Genomic DNA, 20,729 nt, shown 5'->3' with positions numbered 1-20,729 from the left:
GGATGGAGCTGACTGAGGTGAGCATCTTACACCCCGGCTCAAAGCCTGGCTGGGACACCACAGTGTCCCCTGGGAGGAATCATGTGACCTCACGGAGCCTCAGGGTCCTCAGTTGGCAGGCGGGGACCATCTGGCAAGAGGGCAAGAGGGGAGCCCCAAGAACTGGAAGTTGTGCACCAGCAGGCAGGGCTGTCACCCGTGAGCACATGAAGCACAGCAGGGGCAGCGTGGGGACAGCACGGAGCCTTGGACGCGCCTCCTCTGCCACAGCCGACGGCATCAAGGCCGGCGCTCTGGAAGCCAAGGGAAGCTCTGACAGAGCTGGTTTTCTGTCTACCTTGGGCAGGCTCCAGGGCTAAGAGGTCTTCCAGTTAACGGAACTTCACAGAGACTTTCTGAACTGACACAAATTAAATGACTCTATTCACATCCCCCCCCCCCATCTCACTCGGGGTCCGGCGCTGACGGTTCCAGTCGACAAGCCCTCGCGCTATGACCCTGCCTTGTTACCCACATCCTGAGCCAGTTCTCCAGAAGCATCTCCTTCACGATGTGAAAAATACCATGTAAGCCACCGTCCCAGGAAAGCCGCGAGTGATTTTTCTGGGCCGTCGCATGCCTCACACGAGGATCCTACCCCGGAGAGGAAAGCCCCTGCACTGGCTTCAGGCCTCTCGATCCAGGGCCCACGCGAGGGGTCCCGGCTGCCAGGTTCAGCCCATCCCACGGGGCAGCCCCAACGAGCCTCTCAAACCTCTTTCTACTTCTCCAGCCCAAAGTGGGATTTGCGCCGCCTTCCTGGGCTGGAGAGCACTGTGTGTGGCTGAAGGGGAAGAGCCTCGGAGGGAACAGAGGGGCCAGCTGCGCCCACACGGAAGGAGCAGCTGCCCGGGGTCCTGCGGAGGGTCCATGTCCCTGCTCTGGGCATCCGAAGGCTCTGGGCTTTTGTGGTGAGCGGGAGGGCCAGGTCCCTCCGCCTGAGGTCGCCCATGGGGCTCTAGACAGAGGCCTGATTGCACAAAATGTCTGTCCCAGCACATGGGGGAGAGCTGGGCCCCCCGGTCTCTCCCAAGAAGACCTGCTCCCCCTCACGCCCAGGAGAGAAGAGAATAAAAACTGTCAAATTTTCCAAGGGCCGTGCAGGTCACACCACTAGCACCTCTATCTTCTCGTGGGACCTGGAGGAGGCCCCAGTTTGCTGGACTGGGGAATTCACAGAACCTAAGTGCCGACCCCAAGGTCCGAGAGCAAGGATACGGCAGAGATGTAATCGGAGGCTGGACCTTCGACCCCTGGCCCAGGGCTCCTCGGCCAAGGTCACAGTGCGGCATCTCTGGCTGGCAGGAAGCCGGGCCTGGGGCTGTGGCCTCTGCACACTGCAGGTTCCCCCACCCCTGCCCGCTCCAGCCCCTGCGCTCCCCGGGGCAGTGAACGGCAATGCCACCCACCCAGTTGCCCAAGCTAGACACTTCCCATTCTTCTCACAGCCCACGCCCCAAATCCTGCCGCTCTTCCTCCCTGCCGAGGGTCTCTGGGGTCCTCCTCTCAGCACCAAAGGCACTGCCAGTTGCCAGCACCCGGGCTCTCACCAGCTATCACCCCTCTCCAGACATTCCCAGAGGCCAGTCTGACACTCTCCTACCTAAAATCTTCCCACGACCATCCCTTCCCCTCCGGAAAGAGACCCAGCTTTGGCTCACAGGCCCTGCTACCTCCCTGTCCCTCGCACTCCTGTCCCGGGCCCCACACAAGGGGGGCAGGCTACTGCGAGCCTGGGCTCTATGCACAAAGCACCAGGTTTCGTTCTTGGCCCTTGGCCCTAGTTGACAACGTCAACTAGTGAACTAATAGAAACACGAATGACGCCAAAGGTACCCGTTAGATAGTAAACCCAAGGCATGAAAGGACGCACCCTGGTGCGTACAGATCCTACTGCCACCCATCCCCACGCTCACAGACCTCCACCAAGCACTTGGCAGAAACTCTAATGAAACACGTTATAGGGACGTTGTCTCTAACTACTTATAAAACACCCGTGGCTCAGCTCTGATGTGGGTGTGAGCCCCAAACCCACAGAACCATCAAGGCGTCTGTAGGGAATAAGATGTCACGCTTTTCTCCTGAAGTTTCCCCCATAGGAGCAGAGCTACCAGATTAAGGTAATGAGAAGCACCAGACTTTAGGAGGACACACCCGGGGCTACGGGGAGCACAGGATGCCCTTCTGTACATTAGAAACACACGTCCCCCCCGACAGAACCCGTTCCCCCTGGGTAGACCAGTTAGAAAAAGGCACACTTTCCTCTCGGCTCAGCCAGGCCCTGACATGGCCCCCGAGCAGGATGTGGGTGGAATAGCAGACACCCCAGGCTGGGAACAACGTACGCATGGGACCACTGTGCCGTCCCACACTACGGCCCCTCAGGACTCAACTCAAAGCAACTGATGAAGGCATTCTGTACCCTGACCTCAGCATCCAAGGCTGCATCCTGGAGCTGCACGATGAAAGCCTCAGACCCCCAAGAGGAGAGCCACCAGGAAGGACACCGCAGCCTGCCTCCTGCAGACCTGCTCGCAACCTCATGTCACCTGTGCACCTACTGTGTGCTGGACGCTGGAACAAGGAGGGGAGATCTTCGAGAACAACCAAAATACAAACTGCTCTCCAAAAATTCGCTGTCTGGCCCCGTGGTTCCTGCACTTGGCCGCATGTTAGTCCCAAATCCTAGTGTCCGGACGGCACCCAACCAATCAGGCCAGGACACGGGGTTAGGTGGGGAGAAGGGGTTAGGTGGGGAGAGGCACTGCTCGTTTTCAAAGGTCCCTGTAATCACAATATGCAACACAGCTTGGGGCCCTCTAGTCTGGCAGGAGTGAGAGTGTGCAGTTGAAAATAAACACCCCCTGAGAACCCAGGGATGTGCAGAGGAACAAGACAATCACAGCTGGGAGACCAGAGAGCTTGCGGCAGAGCTGGCTGTAGGCAGGGCATGATGTGCGAGCCCTGCAGGTGTCACTCTGCAAGCCATGTCCCTGCTCTCCCAGCCTTGTGGGAGGTGCAAGGAGGGATAGGCTCCCTCTACAGCTTCCTGTCTGTTCCCGGGGGCTGCCCTTCCGTCCCCTGTTCCGACAGGCACAGCCCAGCAACCTGGCATCTCCCCTGTGAGACCCCAGGCCTCAGGCCTCCGGCGCCCCTTAGAGTGCTGCATGTCAGCTCCACGCCAACAGACCTCAGCTTCCAATAACCCCGACCCTGCCTGGGCCCCCAGCCCCAGGGACGGTGATGCTTCCCGCAGCTGCTACACCAGAGCCTCACTGGTGCGCTCCACACTCACAGTTACCTGGTTACCAGCTCAGGCCTCAGTAACAATTCTTTATATTAAATCCTCTCTGTGGTTCTGACTCCTGATAGATGAGGACTTTCTCTGCCTCTACTTCAGACACACTGAGAAGCCAGGGAAACGAGGCTCCAAAGAACAACTACTTCCTTGAGCAAAACCCTAGGACCGTCATCTTCCCCACGAGACCTCAAATGCATACCCCTCCCTGGGCTGAGGCGTGCTCCAGCCAAGGTGACTAGACTGCTGGGAACCGACTCCGAGGCATGACAAAGAGAACTGGAGAGTGACGGCCTCCCACCTGTGCAGTGCCCACGGTGGGTTGCGGGTGGCACCACGCACTCGACATGGCTTGATGCCAGGATTTCTAACAACATGTAACAGGCATCATGCCCCCATTTAAAAAAAAAAGCATTTGGACCTAAAACCGTAAAAACCCTAGAGAAGAACACAGGCAGCAACCTCTTCAACCTCGGCCATAGCAACTTCTTCTTAGATATGTTACTGAAGGCAAGGGACACAAAAGCAAAAATAAACTATTGGGACTTCATCAAAATAAAAAGCTTCTGCACAGTTGTGGAAACAATCAACAAAAGTAAAAGGCAGCCCACAGGAGAAGATATTTGCAAATGGCGTATCTAATAAAGGGTTCGTATCCAAAACCTATATAGAACTTAATAAAACTCAACACCCAATAAATGAATAATCCAATTTAAAAATGGGCAGAAGCCATGAACAGACATTTCTCCAAAGAAGACATCCAGATTGTTAACAGACCCATGAAAATATGCTCAACATCGCTTGGCCTCAGGGAAACAGAAATCAAAACCACAATGAGATACCACCTCATTCCAGTCAGAATGGCTAAAATCAACAACATAAGAAACAACAGGTGTCGGCAAGGGTGCAGAGAAAGGGGAACCCTCTTACACTGCTGGTGGGAATGCAAGCTGGTGGAGCCACTCCCGAGAACAGTGTGGAGGGTCCTCAAAAAGGTAGAAGTAGAGCAACCGTATGACCCAGCAATTGCACTAGTAGGTATTTACCTAAAGAACACAAAAAACACTAATTCAAAGGGGCACCTGCACCCCTGATATTTATAGCAGCATTATCTACAAGAGGCAAATCAGAGGAAGCAGCCCAAGTGTCCACTGACTGATGAATGGATAAAGAAGATGTGGTCCAGATAGACTATATATGGTGTGTGTATATAATGGGACAGTATTCAGCTATAAAAAAGAATGAAATCCTACCATTTGCAAAGACATGGATGGAGCTAGTATTACACTAAGTGAAATCAGAGAAAGGCAAACACCATATGATTTCAGTCATATGTGGCTTTAAGAAAAAAGAAAACAAATGAGCGAAGGGGAAAAAGAGAGAGAGAGAAGGAAATCAGGAAACAGACTCTTCTAGAGAACAAACCCATGATTACCAGAAGGGACGTGGGTGGGGGATGGCAGAAGCAGGTGATGGGGACTAAGGGGGGGGGCACTTTTTTTTTTAAATGAATTTACTTATTCATGAAAGAAACAGAGAGAGGCAGAGCCACATGCAGAGGGAGAAGCAGGCTCCCTGCGGGGAGCCTGATGTGGGACTCGATCCCAGGACCCTGGGATCACGCCCTGAGCCAAAGGGAGACACTCAACTGCTGAGCCACCCAGGTGTCCCAAGGGGGGCACCTGTCTTGATGAGCAGCAGGGTGATATATGGAAAAACTGAAACTAACATTACACTGTATCTTAACTATGTTGGAATTTAAATAAAAGTGAAAAAAATAAAATAAAGAAAAGTGCTTGGAAGTTCACCAAGGCCCAGCCACTTGCCCAGGACAGCTGAGCCAGGCAGTGGCTGGGCCTGGACACAGGTGGGTACAGACCTGGGTCAGAGGGACAGAGCAGCTCCAGGCGGCCTGCAGCCAGGGGCGGGGGCACCTGTGAGGACGGGCCACCTCCTGGATAAGAGGGAAGACTCCGGTCAGGCACACAGAACAGAAGCGTCCAAGACACCTCTAAGGTTTCTGAGGACGAGAAAGCCGCATGGGGTATGGATCCAATCCAGTGTTTTCCTTTCCTCACAGAAGGAATTTCTTCTCTATCCGAGTCAGCAAACAGCTGCATGTCCCAAGGTGCTGACTCTGGGACCCAACTGCTCCTCCAGGCTGGACTCCAGCATTTCTCCTTGCTGCCCACCAATCCTCAGGGCTCCCATCGATTCAAGAGCCGTCTGCGAACTCGCCGACTGTTCCTTATGAGGGAGGTGGAGGCTGCTCTGGACAGGGGATGGAACACCCAGTTCCACCATCACCCTGCCCAGCACCTGCTAAATGGACCTGAGCCTTAGTTTCCCCATCGGTCAGCTGAAAGGACGAGAACACATCAAGATTCTTTCTCCTTGCTTCTGGAAGCCGCTCCTGAAAGACTCTCCCATATTCTTTCTAGTTTGAAAAAGAAAATCCCCAAAGCCTTCCAATGGAGACAACGGCAGGGGGTCCACCCGGGTCAAAGACACAGGCTCATCAAGAGCAAGGGGCAGAGTGCACCCCCCTGGATGGAGGATGGGCAGCAACTGTAACAGCCAGCAGGGGCACAGGGCCACCACCCATGAGGTGTTTCCAGGGTGCCTCACGTGGTTCTCCAGGGTGTTCCAAGAAGCTGAACCAGGTTACGGGCAGTGGAGGGGGAACAGGGGTTTGAGTTTGGGCTGTTCTAGGCGTGGGTACCCAGGAACCTGCAACGTGGCGGCGGGGAGGGCTGCACCGGGATCACCATCACCCGCGGGCACCCACGCAGGCCTCACCGTGCCATCACCGTCCCTGCCTCCACGCGCCTGTGAAGCCTTGTGTGAGATCACAGCCCAAAGCACTGGAGGAGGAGGGGACCCTGGTGGCTCCTCGCAGGCCACCTGAGGGGTGATGACAGCGGTCAGGACAGCAACGCGAGAAGACACTGCCGAGGGCGAGAAGCAGCGCAACGGATGCAGGCGTTGGACCAGCAGCACCTCTGGTGTCATCCCTCTGCTCGCTCATTGGTTCCTGCGGCAAACATTTTCCGGCCTCTCCTGTGACCAGGGAAGAAATCAAAACCTAGAGGAGCTAAAAGGCTAAAAATCCAAGAGCACCAGAGAGGCAGGAGAAGGAGGGCTGAACCAGAGATGATCGGTAGGCCCAGCCACAGCCGAGCGCGATGGGAGACTCTGCAGGGGCCCCCGCCCGGCCCCTCGGCCACCGGGACAGTGTCAAGGTGAAGTTCCACAGCTGCGGAGGTGCAGCGTGCTTGGGGAGCCCGTCCCTGCCCTCCGGGGGCGTGACGGCCATGGTAGGGTGCGTGTGACCTGGTGGCTCTGCTCACGGCCAGCCAGCAACCTCCCCGGGGAGGCGGCGCCCAGACATGTCACTGCGGGGCCCGCTGCACAGGCGGTGCTGCCTCCGTGTGATGGGGATACAATACGGGGTGGCTTGAAGCATGCAATAGCAGCTATTACCCGAGATTAAAAAGAGGCAAACATAAACGAGGGTGATCATGTTATTTAATACTAATGGTCTGACAAATGAGCAAAAAAAAACAAACAAAAAAACCCACAATAATTATCATCTGCTTACCAGTAAATCTGCTGCTGGCAAGAGTGTCTTTTCTTACGAAAGTTTATGCTATTTCATTCAGAAAAGCTTTCTACGGTTTCTGGTCATCTTCTGAAACTAGACTCTGGGGCATGCAGCCTCGAGAGCTGCAGACAGCCCCTGCGGAAAGGCCCGGTGGGCAATGGGCTGCCCGGGGTTCCAGTGGCGACCAACTGCAGGACCCTTGGCAAGTTTTGACCTCTCTTTCCTAGAAGCAAAAAGGGGCACAATGCTCACGCTTGAACCACTGTGAGGCACAGACACACTGCTGCCTGTGAAAGTGGTGTGTGCGGCACGCCGCCCGTCAGAGGAAAATGATGCTGCCAGGGGCACCCAGCTGCCAGGCTGGCAGGCGACGTCTCCAATTGGCGACTGATGGAGGCCCAGGAAACGTCATCACTACAGTCCGAGCGTCCCAATCATGTTGGCAAAAGTGAACTTAACTCACGGTCCCTGATTACAGAATGGAAGCACCAACCATGCTCCAGGACCTTCTAAAGAGGAAATCGGGAAGTTGAGACGGTACTTTCTACGCCCATTTGCTGAAATGTCCAATTTTAATTTGTAAGATTAGGAAGAGATCTTGAGGAAACATGGTAACACGAGTGGTGTTTCCAACCTAAGAATGAGAGTGTTCAACCGGGAGCCCCTTCACACCACTCCTGAGAGCACGCTATCCCACACCTGGGCTACCGTCCCCTTGCACTCCAGCCCCAGCTCACTCCTACCCAGCCGTCCTGCTCCACATCAGCAGCCCTTCCTCCAGGAAGCCTTCCCAGCCGCCCCTCACCCCGTGTGGGCCAGGTTTCTTCCTGCGTGTTCAGTTCCCCACACTGTGCAGGCCAACTGCCTGTCTGTGCACCTTTATTCCACACCGACACAGAAGGGCCGTGAGGACACAGCAGTGCCATCTTTGCTCACTGTCTCACCTCCCGGCAGGGCCTGGCACCAGCCGGACACTCCGGGAATATTTGTGGAATGAGTTCATGAACACCTTGGAAGCCAAGAACCCAGTGTGCTTCTCCATCTATCCTTCTGCCAGCCTCTACACTCCATGGTGGACTTCACACTGCTGCTCACAACTCACCAGAGCGCCAGAGGACAGAGGAACGGAGCTGGTTCGTAACCTCCAGGCACCATTCCAAGCACAGCTGTGGAGGCAGACAGATGCGGGGCCCCCCGAGTGACTCCCATCACGGTACTCAGCGTGCTTATCTATAAAATACAGACAAAACCTCCCACGGAAGCACCATGACTCCAAACACGGGCTCAGTAGCTGCCTTCCACTGTCTCTTCCACTGGGAGGCACGCTGTTCCTTCACGCTTCTGAGGACACGTGCTCCGTCCTGGGTAAAGTGAGGTCACCCCTTTCTACCAGGAGGGGAGGAGCAGCACCGGCTCCCTAACAAGCATAGTAGACTAGAGTTGGTCCCTCTCCTAAAGGGCAGGCCACCCTTAAGAGGAAGTTCAATGCCTCTTGGCCCAGGGATGGCTGGGTCTGGGGAAGAACAGCGACAGCCACATTAACCCCAGGACCATGGCCTTTCATCACAGGCCAGGCTGTGCCACCTCCAGCAGGAAGCTCCATCCACCCGCCCACTTCCCAGGCAGCAGTGGGATCATCGCCTGCAGGTGGAGGGATTAAACTGGAGTCACCAGTGAGTGACTTCCTCAGCAGGAGGCACAGCCTGAGGTGTGCTGGGGACGGCTCCCCATGGGGGAAAGAAAGAGGCAAAAGATTGGTTGAGCTCAGGACTCCGGGAAGGAACAGGGTACTGAGGGGCCGGCCTGGATATATGGGGACGACATCCAGGGCCATGGTCTGCAAGGCGCTCTCGGGGCTGCCAGGTCAGGCTCCACTACCTCTGCTTCCTCCAGCAGAACTGATCTGTGAGACCTGAAGAACCAGGGTGCCCTCCCCAGACTGTCTGATCTGATCCAGGCAAGGCCGGCGACATTTGGAAAGGGGAAGGGAAATGCCTCCCTGCGTCCTCCCTCCAACACACACAAACGGGGCTCCTCGGCACTCAACACGGGTTAGGGGGGATAGTGGGACCAGAGGCAGAGATGACTTCCAACCTCTGGTTTACCAGGCCCACCGCAGGCCAGCAAGACACCCTGTCAGGCAGGCGCCTGGCTGCAAGAGACACTCGTCACCCTGGTCACACCTAGCTCCCGGGCTGGGTGGGTGGGGTCCCTGTTCACCCCGGCACTCCCAGAGCCTGGTGCAGGCACTGCAGAGCAAGATCTCCAAGTATCAATATTTGTTGGGTGAATATTTTATGAATGAATAAAGAATGTGTGAGCTAGGAGCATTGAGAAATGAGAATTTAAGAAAAAAAAGGTCAATAATGAGGAAGCCTGAAGCACAAGACTAATTTGTGATTATCTGCGAGTGGGACTGCCAGCATCAGTCAGCCTTCCACCGACGCGAACAAGTCGGCTGAGAACAAGTTTAACAATTTATAATTTATAATAACCGGTCTCATGTCAGTGTCATACGACGAGCAGATTTATGTCCTCTGGGATCTCAGACCACATCAAAACATCCAGACAAAGAGAGGCAGAGAGCAGAGACAGCTTCCTGCACGATTTGGAGAATAGCGCTGGGCCCTGAGCGCTGCGGGGGGTGGAGACCCCGGGGCTGCACAGACACCCTACAAAGGGGCCAGCCCTGCCCCCGGTGCCAGACACACGAGCAGGAGCCCCCACACAGCCAGTCTCTGCAGGGCCTGGACAGGGACACCTCCAGGGACGTCTATTGGCTCCTCTCCAAGGAGGCCACGAATGCCCCCCACCCCCAAGTCACCAGGCCTCAAGCTTCCAACTATCAGCCCCCAGCGGTCCTCCCAGGGGCCACAGGGCCTGACTCTGCATCCACAGGCATCATTAACAATAATCGCATTAAATGGCAACACTGAAGCAACCTGGGAGTGGATTAGCACGGAAACGGATAAAGTGGCGTATTCATGCAACAATATATAAATAGCAGTCAAAAGGAGAGAACCGGATTTATATTTATCTCCAAAGCATAATGCTGATTTAAAGTTATAAAAAGACATATTTTTAAAAAGACATATGTGATATAGAACTGCTTGTCATAAAAAAAACTCTGAAAATAATGTTTGGTTGTAGATATAAATATAATAAAAGTAGCAAAACATGGTATGAATGATTCCATCGCCTCTGAGACTGCAAACCCCCCAAGGAGGAAGATGGGGCGACGGTGAGGACTGAGCTATTCTTCCATTTATTCTTTCAGACATCTCCCCCCCCACACACATTTTCTTACAAAGAATGCCAAAGACAACGTTGAAAGAATTCCTATATGAGAACACCCTATATGCCCCTCGGAAGAGTCTGCTCCATTAACATTTTACTCGATGTGCCTTATCACCCAGTCTCTCCACATTCCACCTCTTTACCATCATTAATCTTATTTTTCAGGCATTCCAAAGACCACTGCCGATACTGTGCAATCCTCCAAAGCCTCCAGTGGCATATCTGCACTTAGACCTCAACATTTGCGTACAGTTTTTCTTTTGATATAAAATTGACTTATGATGAAATGCATAAATCAAGTGCACACTTACTGAATTTTTAACAAATGTTCGATCCCTGGGTGGCTCAGTGGTTTAGCACCTGCCTTTGGCCCAAGGCATGATCCTAGAGTCCCGGGATCGAGTCCTGCATCGGGCTCCCTGCCGGGAGCCTGCTTCTCCCTCTGCCTGTGTCTCTGCCCCTCCCTCCCTCCCCACCTCCCTCTCTTTGTCTCTCATGAAAAAATAAATCTTTAAAAAACAAACAAACAAAAACAAAAAAACAAATGCAAACACACATGTAGCACACACCGAACTACCAGGTTGTACCACAGATCTCATATGGAAAATCACACCCCCCCCCCTTCCTGTTCAAACCCCACCCCGAGCTCCCCGGAGGCAGACAGCGATCTGCTCTTTCCACAGGAGACAGTTTGCTCATTTGGGGACTTGAGGTGAATGGAATCCCACGGTACCTGCTTTTCTCGGGGAGGCTTCCTTCACTCCGTGTTACATTCCTGGGGTCGTCCTACTGATGATTAGGAATGTGCTAGGTTTATTCCATGTGCAGGAAAAGTGCCACCCTTTGCTTCTCCACTCTCCCGTTATGGACATCTGGGCTCTATTTTTTGGCTATGAGCATTCTTGTGTAGGTCTTTTTGTGAACAAACATTTAAATTTTTCCTGAATAAATTACTGGAGTTGGATCTGCTGGCACAGAGTAGGTGTATGTTTAGTTTTATAAGAAACTGCAGACCCTCTTCAAAGCGGCCACACTCATTCACATTCCTGACAAGGCCTGAGAGTTCCGGCGGCTTCGCATCCGCACCAACATTCAGCCCCGTAGGATCTCTTACTTCTACTGCTCTGATGAGTATGGAGTGGAGTCTCACTGTGGCTTGAATTTACATTTCCCCCACTGACTGTGTTAATGTTAGCTGGTTTTTATCATTTTATTTCCTTAAAATAAGAGAAAGACACAGACAAGAGAAAGGAATGAGGGAGAAAGAAAGAGACAGAGATCTGGGGCAAATATAACCTCAGGAACAAAGAGCTTACATCTGGGACATGTGTACACTGGTTTGTAAATCATTTTCTCCATGCAGAAAGTATTTTGTAATTAAAAATAAAAATTGTAGGGATGCCTGGGTGTCTCAGCGGTTAAGTGTCTGCCTTGGGCCCAGAGCATGATCCTGGAGTCCTGGGATCAAGTCCACATCAGGCTCCCTGCCTGTGTCTCTGCCTCTCTCTGTGTGTCTCTCATGAATAAATAAAATCTTTAAAAATAAATAAATAAATAAAAATTGTATTCCACCTACATCTAATCCCAACTATAATTCCGTCTACACAGGTATGGCCCTAATATCCATCTTGGGCTGGGAGACACAGTGGGTGACCTGGGGAGAGGCCTGGGTGACAGTGGGCGGGCCTGGGGATGGAGCCCCAGAGCAAAGGAACTTCTTCCCAAAGTCAGGGAACTCTACCCACCTCGGGACATGCCCTCCTGGCCTGGCTTCACTCTTAGCTCTCACTTCCAACTCAGCTCCTGCTACGGGGTCCCATGGTTGACTCTGGGCCAGGGCTCGGTGGAGCCACCTCTTTGCCCTTGGGGACTGGGCTTGGAGGGGCGATTCACCTCTCCCAGACGTCTGAGCCTTGCTTGTCTTTTTGTGGAATCCTCCAAGGGACTTCCTACAGGTATGGATGCAGGTCCCACAATCATTGCCAACTCTTCCCAGATATAGCTCTAAGAATTTAAAAGTGAAGTCTTGCCCAGGTGCTTCGGTGTCCTGAGAGGTGGTGCCTGAAAGCATGCGCTACTGTCCTTAGAGGGACACTACTCAGCTTCACTCTGACTTCACACTTGCCTCCAATCTGGAGCCACTTGTGATTCTTTCACCGACCCTGAATCATGACCACAATTCCCCTAAGAGGGAAATAAGACTGCCTTTCCTCTGGTATCTCAGAGGGAGGGTTATCTTGGAGCCTCCCAACAGGGATGACAGACGCAGGGAGAGGTGGCATGTGGCAAGGTGGAGACACTCACCGCTGGCACTCGCCCGCATGCAGGATGAGCTCCTCATTGCCCCGGGCACTGACGGTCAGCTCGTGCTCTGTGGAGTTGAAGACATCCAGGAGCAGATGGCACTGCCGGGTACTGCACAGAAGACAAAAGAAAGTTGAGGATCTTCTAGAAGCCAAAGATGAGAGCAACTTAGGCTTTTTCTCCTTTCAAAAGGCCTCCCACTGCTTGAGGATGTCAGAGGTGCAGTGTATCAAAATGTCACATGCCCTGGACATAAAGGATTATAGAGGCTCACTCTGAGCTAACTGTGAACTCTGCAAAATCGGTTTGGGCATCAGATCCTGCCTGGTCCCAGGGACACACGCTTACAATCCAGTGTGCCCTTTACACACCAAGTGGCCCTGGGAAGGTAACCCAAGATCCCCAACCCTCGTGTATGTGAGGACCAGGACACCTGACCCGGAAGTAAGACAACCAGGGGACAGCATGTGCCATACAGGTGATAACTGGTCAATAACCTCTGTGTCGAAGTCAGATGTCTGCTGACTTCCGCAGGTTCGGAAGCAAGGTGCTGGGCAGCTGCACGTGGAGAACGGTATCCCAGGTATCTGTGTATGCACCTGCTGGAGCCTTACAGACTACACCCTCCTCCTCTTCAGAGCCATGAAGATACTGCAGGTTTACTCACTCCCACCCTCCTGAAAGCTCCACTGCTTTGATTTCTCTGGTCCACGAGGTAAGCAAACACACCCAAGCTCCCAGGGCCCTCTGCCACAGGAGGGGTCCATGAGATAAAGCTCTAGCCAATAAGGAGGCTTTCTCTCCCAAGTAAGAAGACCTGTCCCCGAGAGAAGGTGTTCACCCTTCAGCCTCCTCATTCCCTCCTCCTGTCCACCCTGCCCCGAGATGAACAAGAGGAGTCTGGGAGCCATGATATCGTCAGTAGCTGAAGTGGCCTCCGGACTCATCAACAAAAACCAACCCCACATGCGTCATGTGTTAGCCCCCATCTGTTAGATGCCCACTACAGTTAAAGCTTGCCTGAAGCCCACCCAGTATCTTAAATACCATGTACCGCAGCGGGCACATGGCAAGGAATCAGTAAGTGTGCGCTGATCTGAACGGGACCCGTGTGCCCACGACCGAGCAGATGCAGAAACCATCCCAGAACTCGGTAAGTACTTGTTCATATGGAAAAAAAGAAAGACTCGGAGAAGGATCTCTGCTCTGGGTCTTCTTCAGCTTACTGTGTCTTTAGAACGTGACCCTCCAATGGGCATCTCAATTCTCAAATTTATGTCTCCAGCCTTTGCTGCTAGCAAAGGAAGGGCAGAGGGCAAACATCCATGTGTGCCAGAGCTGCCTGTACTTCATTTTATCTTGACACCCAGGGAGCCTGTCCTCCCCAGACCCGTTTACAGGAAAGGAAAGTGAAGGGTACGGCCACAACGCCAGCAAGGTGACCGACACTGCAGACTCACACCTCAAAATCCTGTGCTTTTCACGTAGGTGGAAATAAATATTCCAGGGATCCCTGGGTGGCGCAGTGGTTTGGTGCCTGCCTTTGGCCCAGGGCGCGATCCTGGAGACCCGGGATTGAATCCCACATCGGGCTCCCGGTGCATGGAGCCTGCTTCTCCCTCTGCCTGTGTCTCTGCCTCTCTCTCTGTGACTATCATAAATAAATAAAAATTAAAAAAAATTTAAAAAAAGAAAGAAATATTCCAAACCTTGTTGTCTGTTCCTTCCAGAGAAGGGAACTGAGATGGAGAAGCGTGCAGTGCCCTGACTAGGGGCGTGTGCACATGCACACACATGTGCATGCACACACACGTACACCACCACCATCAGAAGGCCACAGGCATCTGTGAAACACCGATTGTTCAAGCTGCGTACATGTAACCCACGCTCAGGGGAGGAAGGTAAAGCAGCAGCTTTCTCGTTTCTGCTGTGTATTGCTGTGAGGTGTTGTACCACACATCTTCGGAAAAGCAGGTTCACACTGGTTGATTCTAGGTTCTTTGGGTGGGAGTGTTTCCCCTAGAGGTTCAGCACTTGGAAAATATTCATTAGCTCTGACAGCTGCGTACAAGAGGCCTCTTCACTCCGCTCACAGAAAAATGAGCTTTCAAGAATGAAGATCTATTCTGCCTTTGTCATAACTTCATGAAATCTTTAATCACAGCAAAATCTTTCATCAGGAATGGGAATTCATAAAACATTTATCAGAGGAGGAAAATTGAAGTGATTTTTAAAAGCAAGGAAGAAAAGACTCCAATATACGTTGTTTCTGCTCACAGAATGCAGTAGCTAGGAAGCGGCATGGGAATGAACAGTACACCCATTTCTGCGTCCTCTATTTCTTCTGACTCACTGAATGTGGGGACCTCCTGATCCACAGTTTCTGTTCCTCCTAATAGTTGGCATCACAATGTCCTGGCAGATCTCTGCTTTCTATCACTCATAAATTAATTCGCTTTTCCTAAACTCCTAAAGGAGCATTTTGTACCCACCAAAATGTCCTTTACTCTGTGTATCTTTCTGTAACACTCTGGATGATTTTCTTCAGTTTTATGCTCCATTTGAGAACACAGTTACTTTTAATTCTAGCTTGCTTTGTTTTATTTTTTTTCTGGTTCAATCCTTCTAAAGTATATAGAAACCCAGGAAAGCTTTGAAGAACTAGACTGGAGTGAGTCTTAGAAGGACAGGTGCATCTGCCTGGGGAGGGGATGACGCTGTCGGGAGGACAGGAGACACACATTCCAGGCAAAGGAGAAGCACATGCAAACCCAGCTCCATTGAGCGAGTGTACACCGTTTCCTCTGTTAAGAATTAGGAACTGTATTACTTCCTCTAAGGAATACAACATTTGCTGAGCACCTGTTGTGTACCAGGTACTGTTCCAGGCTCTAGGAATATGGAAGGGAACAAGAAAAATGGAACACCACTTTCATGGAAATCGCACTCTTGTCATGAGAGAGGGCTGGGAAAGAGGAGGTAAGTTTACAAAATAAAACCTTTAGTCATTTCTACAAAATGAGGAAAAACACATTCAAAAGGTTGTTGAGTAGCAGGTAAAGACACACCCCACAATCAATAACACTCTATTTATCAACTAAAAAGTTACAAAATAATTTTTAAGAAAGTGTATTTATAGTAGCAATGCATCTAGGAATAAATCTTTTTAAAACTGTGAAATGGGGATCCCTGGGTGGCGCAGCGGTTTGGCGCCTGCCTTTGGCCCAGGGCGTGATCCTGGAGACCCGGGATCGAATCCCACATCAGGCTCCCGGTGCATGGAGCCTGCTTCTCCCTCCGCCTGTGTCTCTGCCTCTCTCTCTCTCTCTGTGACTATCATAAATAAATAAAAAATTTAAAAAAAATTTTAAAACTGTGAAATGTTTATGGAGAATAGTTTAAAAGTTTTATAGAATAGTATTAAAGGTGATGAATAAACCCAGAAATGTATTATGTTCAAGGATGGGAAGACAATATTTTTAATTAAGTCACCTCTTTTGAAATGTCTATAAATTCAATGAAATCAAATACAAAATCCCAACAAAGTTTCAGTTTTAATCAAAGTTGACTCACTGATTTAAAATTTGTATGTAAGACCAAGGGGCCAAGAATATACAGAACAATGGTCAGGAAGATGTTTGGAAGGGACTTGGCCAACTAGGTATCAAGAACTGTTATAAAACTGTATAATGAAGGCACTGCTGGGGCCATGATATGCAAATTCATCAGTGGAAAAAATTAGCCCCAAAACAGATCTACGAATATAAGGCAACTAGATAAATGACTGAAGTAGGAGTATTGATTAATTAGAAGATTCAATAAATAGTGCTGGTGCGCATGAATATGCAGACACACAGATAAATTATATCCCTACCTCACGCCATGAACAAAAATAAATTTCAAGTAGATTTAATTGGGATGCCTGGGTGGCTCAGTGATTGAGCATCTGCCTTCGGCTCAGGGCATGACCCCGGGGTCCTGGGATCGAGTCCCACATCAGGCTCCCTGCAGGGAGCCTGCTTCTCCCTCTGCCTACGTCTCTGCCTCTCTCTCTGTGTCTCTCATGAATAAATAAAATCTTTAAAAAAACAAAGAGATTTAATAACTAAATGTTAAAAAATAAATTTCAAATAGCTCATATAAATAAATGTATAAATCCTGTAGAAACAAAATAGGTAAACCTAAATCCAAACATTTCAAGAATTATATTAAGTATAATAAAGGTCTAAACATTATAATTAATAGAAATTGTCAGAATAGACTAAGAAAACAAGATTGAACTGGATGTTATCTAGAAAAATCCACTTTAATGATAGGCTAAAAATACAGGAATGGAAAAAATATGCCAAACAAATTTTAATTAAAAAAAAACCTGGAGTATTATATTAGTATCAGACACTTCAGGGTATACTTCAGAGCAGGAAAAATATGCAGAGATAAAGAGAAAAGTTATATAATGATAAAAGCACTAATTCACTACAAACATATAATAACTCTTAACATAAGAATTCACCTAGATTCAGAAGTTTCAAAAATACATGAAGAAAAAAACTGAAAGAAGAAATACACAAAGTTAGGGTTGAAGACTTCATTTCTCTCTTAGCAATCTGACACAGCAAGTAGACATAAAATCAGTGAGGATTCAAAAAAAAAAATCAGCGAGGATATAGAAGAAACAACGCTATCAACCACCTGGATCTGACTGACACTTAGAGACTACTCCACCCAACAACAGAACACACATACTTCTCAAGCATTCAGCAACATTCACCAGAAGACAGACCCTATTCTAGACCATGAAAAAAAATTTCTAATGAAAACTATGTTCATAAAATCACTATACACAGGTATTTACAGCAGCTCTATTCATAATCGCAAAAAGGTAGGAACAATCCAAAATATCCTTCAACTGATGAGAGAATTCACAAACTACAGTACACCTATATAGTGGAAATCGCAACAATGACAAAAAAAAAAAAAATCCAAGGACTGATATGTTCAACAATATCGGATGATCTCAAAATTAATACGGTCATTGAAAAAAGTTTACATATAGCATGATTCCATTTATATAACATTCTGGGAAAGTCAAGACAGTGATGGAGAACAGATCAGTGGTCACTGCTGAGGGGTGGGGCAGGCTAAAATTATAAGGGGTAGCACGATGAATGAATGTTTGGGGGTGTTTTTATCCTGACTGTAGTGAACACATGAATCTATGAGTTAGAATTCATAAAACTGTACATCAGAAAGTCAATTTTATTGTGTGTCAATTTAAGTTTTTTTAGATTGATGGAATTTAAAAATTAACATCATAATGAATCTAATGAGCTCTAGTGCATAACATTTGTTGTGAACATCAGTTTGTATCTTGGTGGCTGTAACATCTTAGGCAAGTCATTTAATTTCTCTGAGCCTTAGTTTTTCCCCAAGGGGAGCAAGAGTGCCTATATCATAAAATTATTAGGAGGCTCTAATGGAAAAATAGGTGAAAGTGCCTTACTAAATTATAAGGAGGAAAAAAACTGAAGCAGAATATTACATAGACACAAGAGGTGGTGCTTATTATTAGCTTGGTAGCTGTCAGCGGAGCAGCAAAGGGAAAGCACACAACCCTGCCAACAAAGCAATCCCAGCTAATTATTCAATATTGACTCAGCTAAAAGTGAGCATGAGAAATTCCCACGCCAAGGTCTGAGTCTGCCTAAAAACCATGGTGCCTCAACCAGAAAGTAAGCAGTGCTCTTTCTCTCCTCAACCCCCCAGAATCCGGTATCTCTGGGGCCACCCAGGATCCAAACATTAGTGTTCAGTCATTCCAAGGAGTACAGTCAAGTGAGCAAACACAAAACCGAAACATGCAGGGATGGCCACATACACCACTGGCCAAAACCATGTGGTCTTTTATCAAAATCCTGTAAGCCTTATTTTCTCAATATGTCTTCTTTCCAGAAAAAAATCAGTACCCAATTTGAAGATGGCAGGAAGGATCTCTGTTTCTAACATTTCATTTAATAAGTTCTTAAATACTGTTTTAAAAACTTCCCTACAAGATATTTGGGATGGCCATAATTGCAAGGACACACAATAACAAATATCAGCAAGACTGTGAAGAAACCGGAACCCTCAAATACTGAGGTGGGAATGCAAAATGGTGCAGCCACTTTGCAAAACAGTCTGGCAGCTTCTTAAATAATTAAATATAGAGTTGCCATATGATCCAATAATTCCACTCCTAGGTATATCCAGGAGAAATAAAAACCTATCCACACAGGAGCTTGTGCAGAAATATTCAAAAGACTGTTATTCATAATGGCTCCAAACTGGAATCAACCCAAATGTCCATCAACTAATGAATGGATAGACAAAACGTAATATATCCACACAATGGAATATTATTCAGCCCTAAAAATAAATGGCGTGATACTTCACTGTGGGTGAACCTTGGAAACATTACGCTAAGTGAAAGAAGACAGTCACACACTGCATAATCCCACTTACATAAAATATGCAGAACAGACAAATCTGCAGACAGAGAATAGATTTGCAGTTGCCTGGATGGAGGATGGGAGCCACTGGTAACGGGTATGGGGCTTCTTTTGGGAGGATGGAAAGTTCTAAATTTAGACTGTGGTGATGACTGAACAACTCTGAGTCTACTAAAACACTAAATTACAGTTTAAGTGGGTGGACTGTATGGTATGTAAATGACGTTTCAATAAAGATGCTTAAATAGAAAGCACACATTTGAGAGGCTGAGCGTCCAGGACGCAGTGTTTTCAGGAGCCCCTGGCGCTCAGAGAAAACACGCTCACGGCTCGCTCGCAGCACTGTTTCATCTTCCAACAGACCAGCACCGCGCCACAGCAGCGGAGAAGACCCCACCACCCAGTCTCCGCTGTATCGCCCAACCTGTACCCATAACAGACCATGGGTAAGAGACAGGAGCCAGGAAGAGGAGTGTGAGATTGAGTCTCAGGTGACTGTCACCAGGTATGTGAGCTGGGCACATAAGGACACCTGCGCCTCACAAAGATAACACATAATGATGAGCACGTCCAATGTGGCTTTTCATTTTCTGGGAATGACGACAAGCCGAATTCAAACAGGATTGCTTATAGAAAAGTACTTGCAAATAGCTACCTGAAATTGCTTCATGCGTCACCACTTGAAATTCACTCTGTTATGATTAAACAAACAAACCAGTAAAACTTTAAAAATGCAAAACGCAAGAATTCTAAACATAAGGTTGCAAATAAAACTCTGGCCAACTGTTGCTTTTATAGAATCTACCTTTATACGTATGTTCAAATCCTTAAATCAAACATGACATAGGTACTTTTTTTTTTTTAAGACTTCACTTATTTGAGAGAAAGTGAGAGCATAAGCAGAGGAAGGGGCAGCAGACTCCCTGCTGAGCAGGGAGCCCTATGTGGGGCTCAATCCCAGACCCCAAGATCATGACCTGAGCTGAAGCTGAAGACAGATGCTTAACCAACTGAGCCACCCAGGCACCCCATGACATAGGCACTTTTAATTGAAGTCTAAAAATCAGACTTTTAAAATATATTAGTGTAAATTATTTGTTAAATAGAAACATTTTAACTTTCTTAATTAAGTTTACTGTTATACAATGAACACCAGTATGTAACATTTCATGACACAACCATCTATGATAAAATACAAATCACTTAAAACTATTGATTTTAATGGTTTAATACTTCTTATAGTAGGACATAAAAGTCCCCTCAAGTGAACAGAAACAGAAAAATGAGAGGTAGTCACTGGGAGGTGGTACCTGGAACCAGAGAGTGCTAAATAGAGTCAGTTCCAATCTAGATGGAACATCCAGCTGCTCCAGCCCATGACAGACCTCCCGGCCTTCATAGGTCGGTGTTAACAGGTGGAAAGACAATGAAAGGTGTGCTCATCATTTCAGAGGATACAAGCCAACAGGTGCTGGGGTGGCAGGGTAGATAAAGCTCCCTCCAACACGTCATGCTAACTCACCAAACTGCCATGGCACCTGGGGGCAGAAGGGCTGTGTGTGGCCGGCAACACCAGCCAGATAGGTTCTCCAAGAAGCAAGGCAGCCCTCCTTGTGTCCCCTGGGCACTCCTCACAGCCCTGCCTCAGTGACCACCAAGAGAGGGGCACTGATGCAGCGGCAGGCTTCCCTGTCTCATG

At 49.1% G+C, this 20,729-nt stretch overlaps 1 protein-coding gene across 7 annotated transcripts in view; it reads right to left on the bottom strand.

Annotated features, from left to right (window-relative positions):
• Positions 1–20,729, bottom strand: part of TRAPPC9 (trafficking protein particle complex subunit 9) — a 541,182-nt gene that overhangs the window by 165,698 nt on the left and 354,755 nt on the right. For all 7 annotated transcript variants that reach the window (XM_072733818.1, XM_072733819.1, XM_025985035.2 and 4 more), the window contains one exon: positions 12,543–12,653. In XM_072733818.1, the coding sequence (XP_072589919.1) occupies positions 12,543–12,653 (111 nt within the window). The remainder of the gene's footprint in view (positions 1–12,542; positions 12,654–20,729) is intronic.

The sequence above is a fragment of the Vulpes vulpes genome, chromosome 13, assembly GCF_048418805.1.
Source record: "Vulpes vulpes isolate BD-2025 chromosome 13, VulVul3, whole genome shotgun sequence".
NCBI classification, from domain to species: domain Eukaryota; kingdom Metazoa; phylum Chordata; class Mammalia; order Carnivora; family Canidae; genus Vulpes; species Vulpes vulpes.
This window is presented reverse-complemented; position numbering and strand designations above follow the sequence as displayed.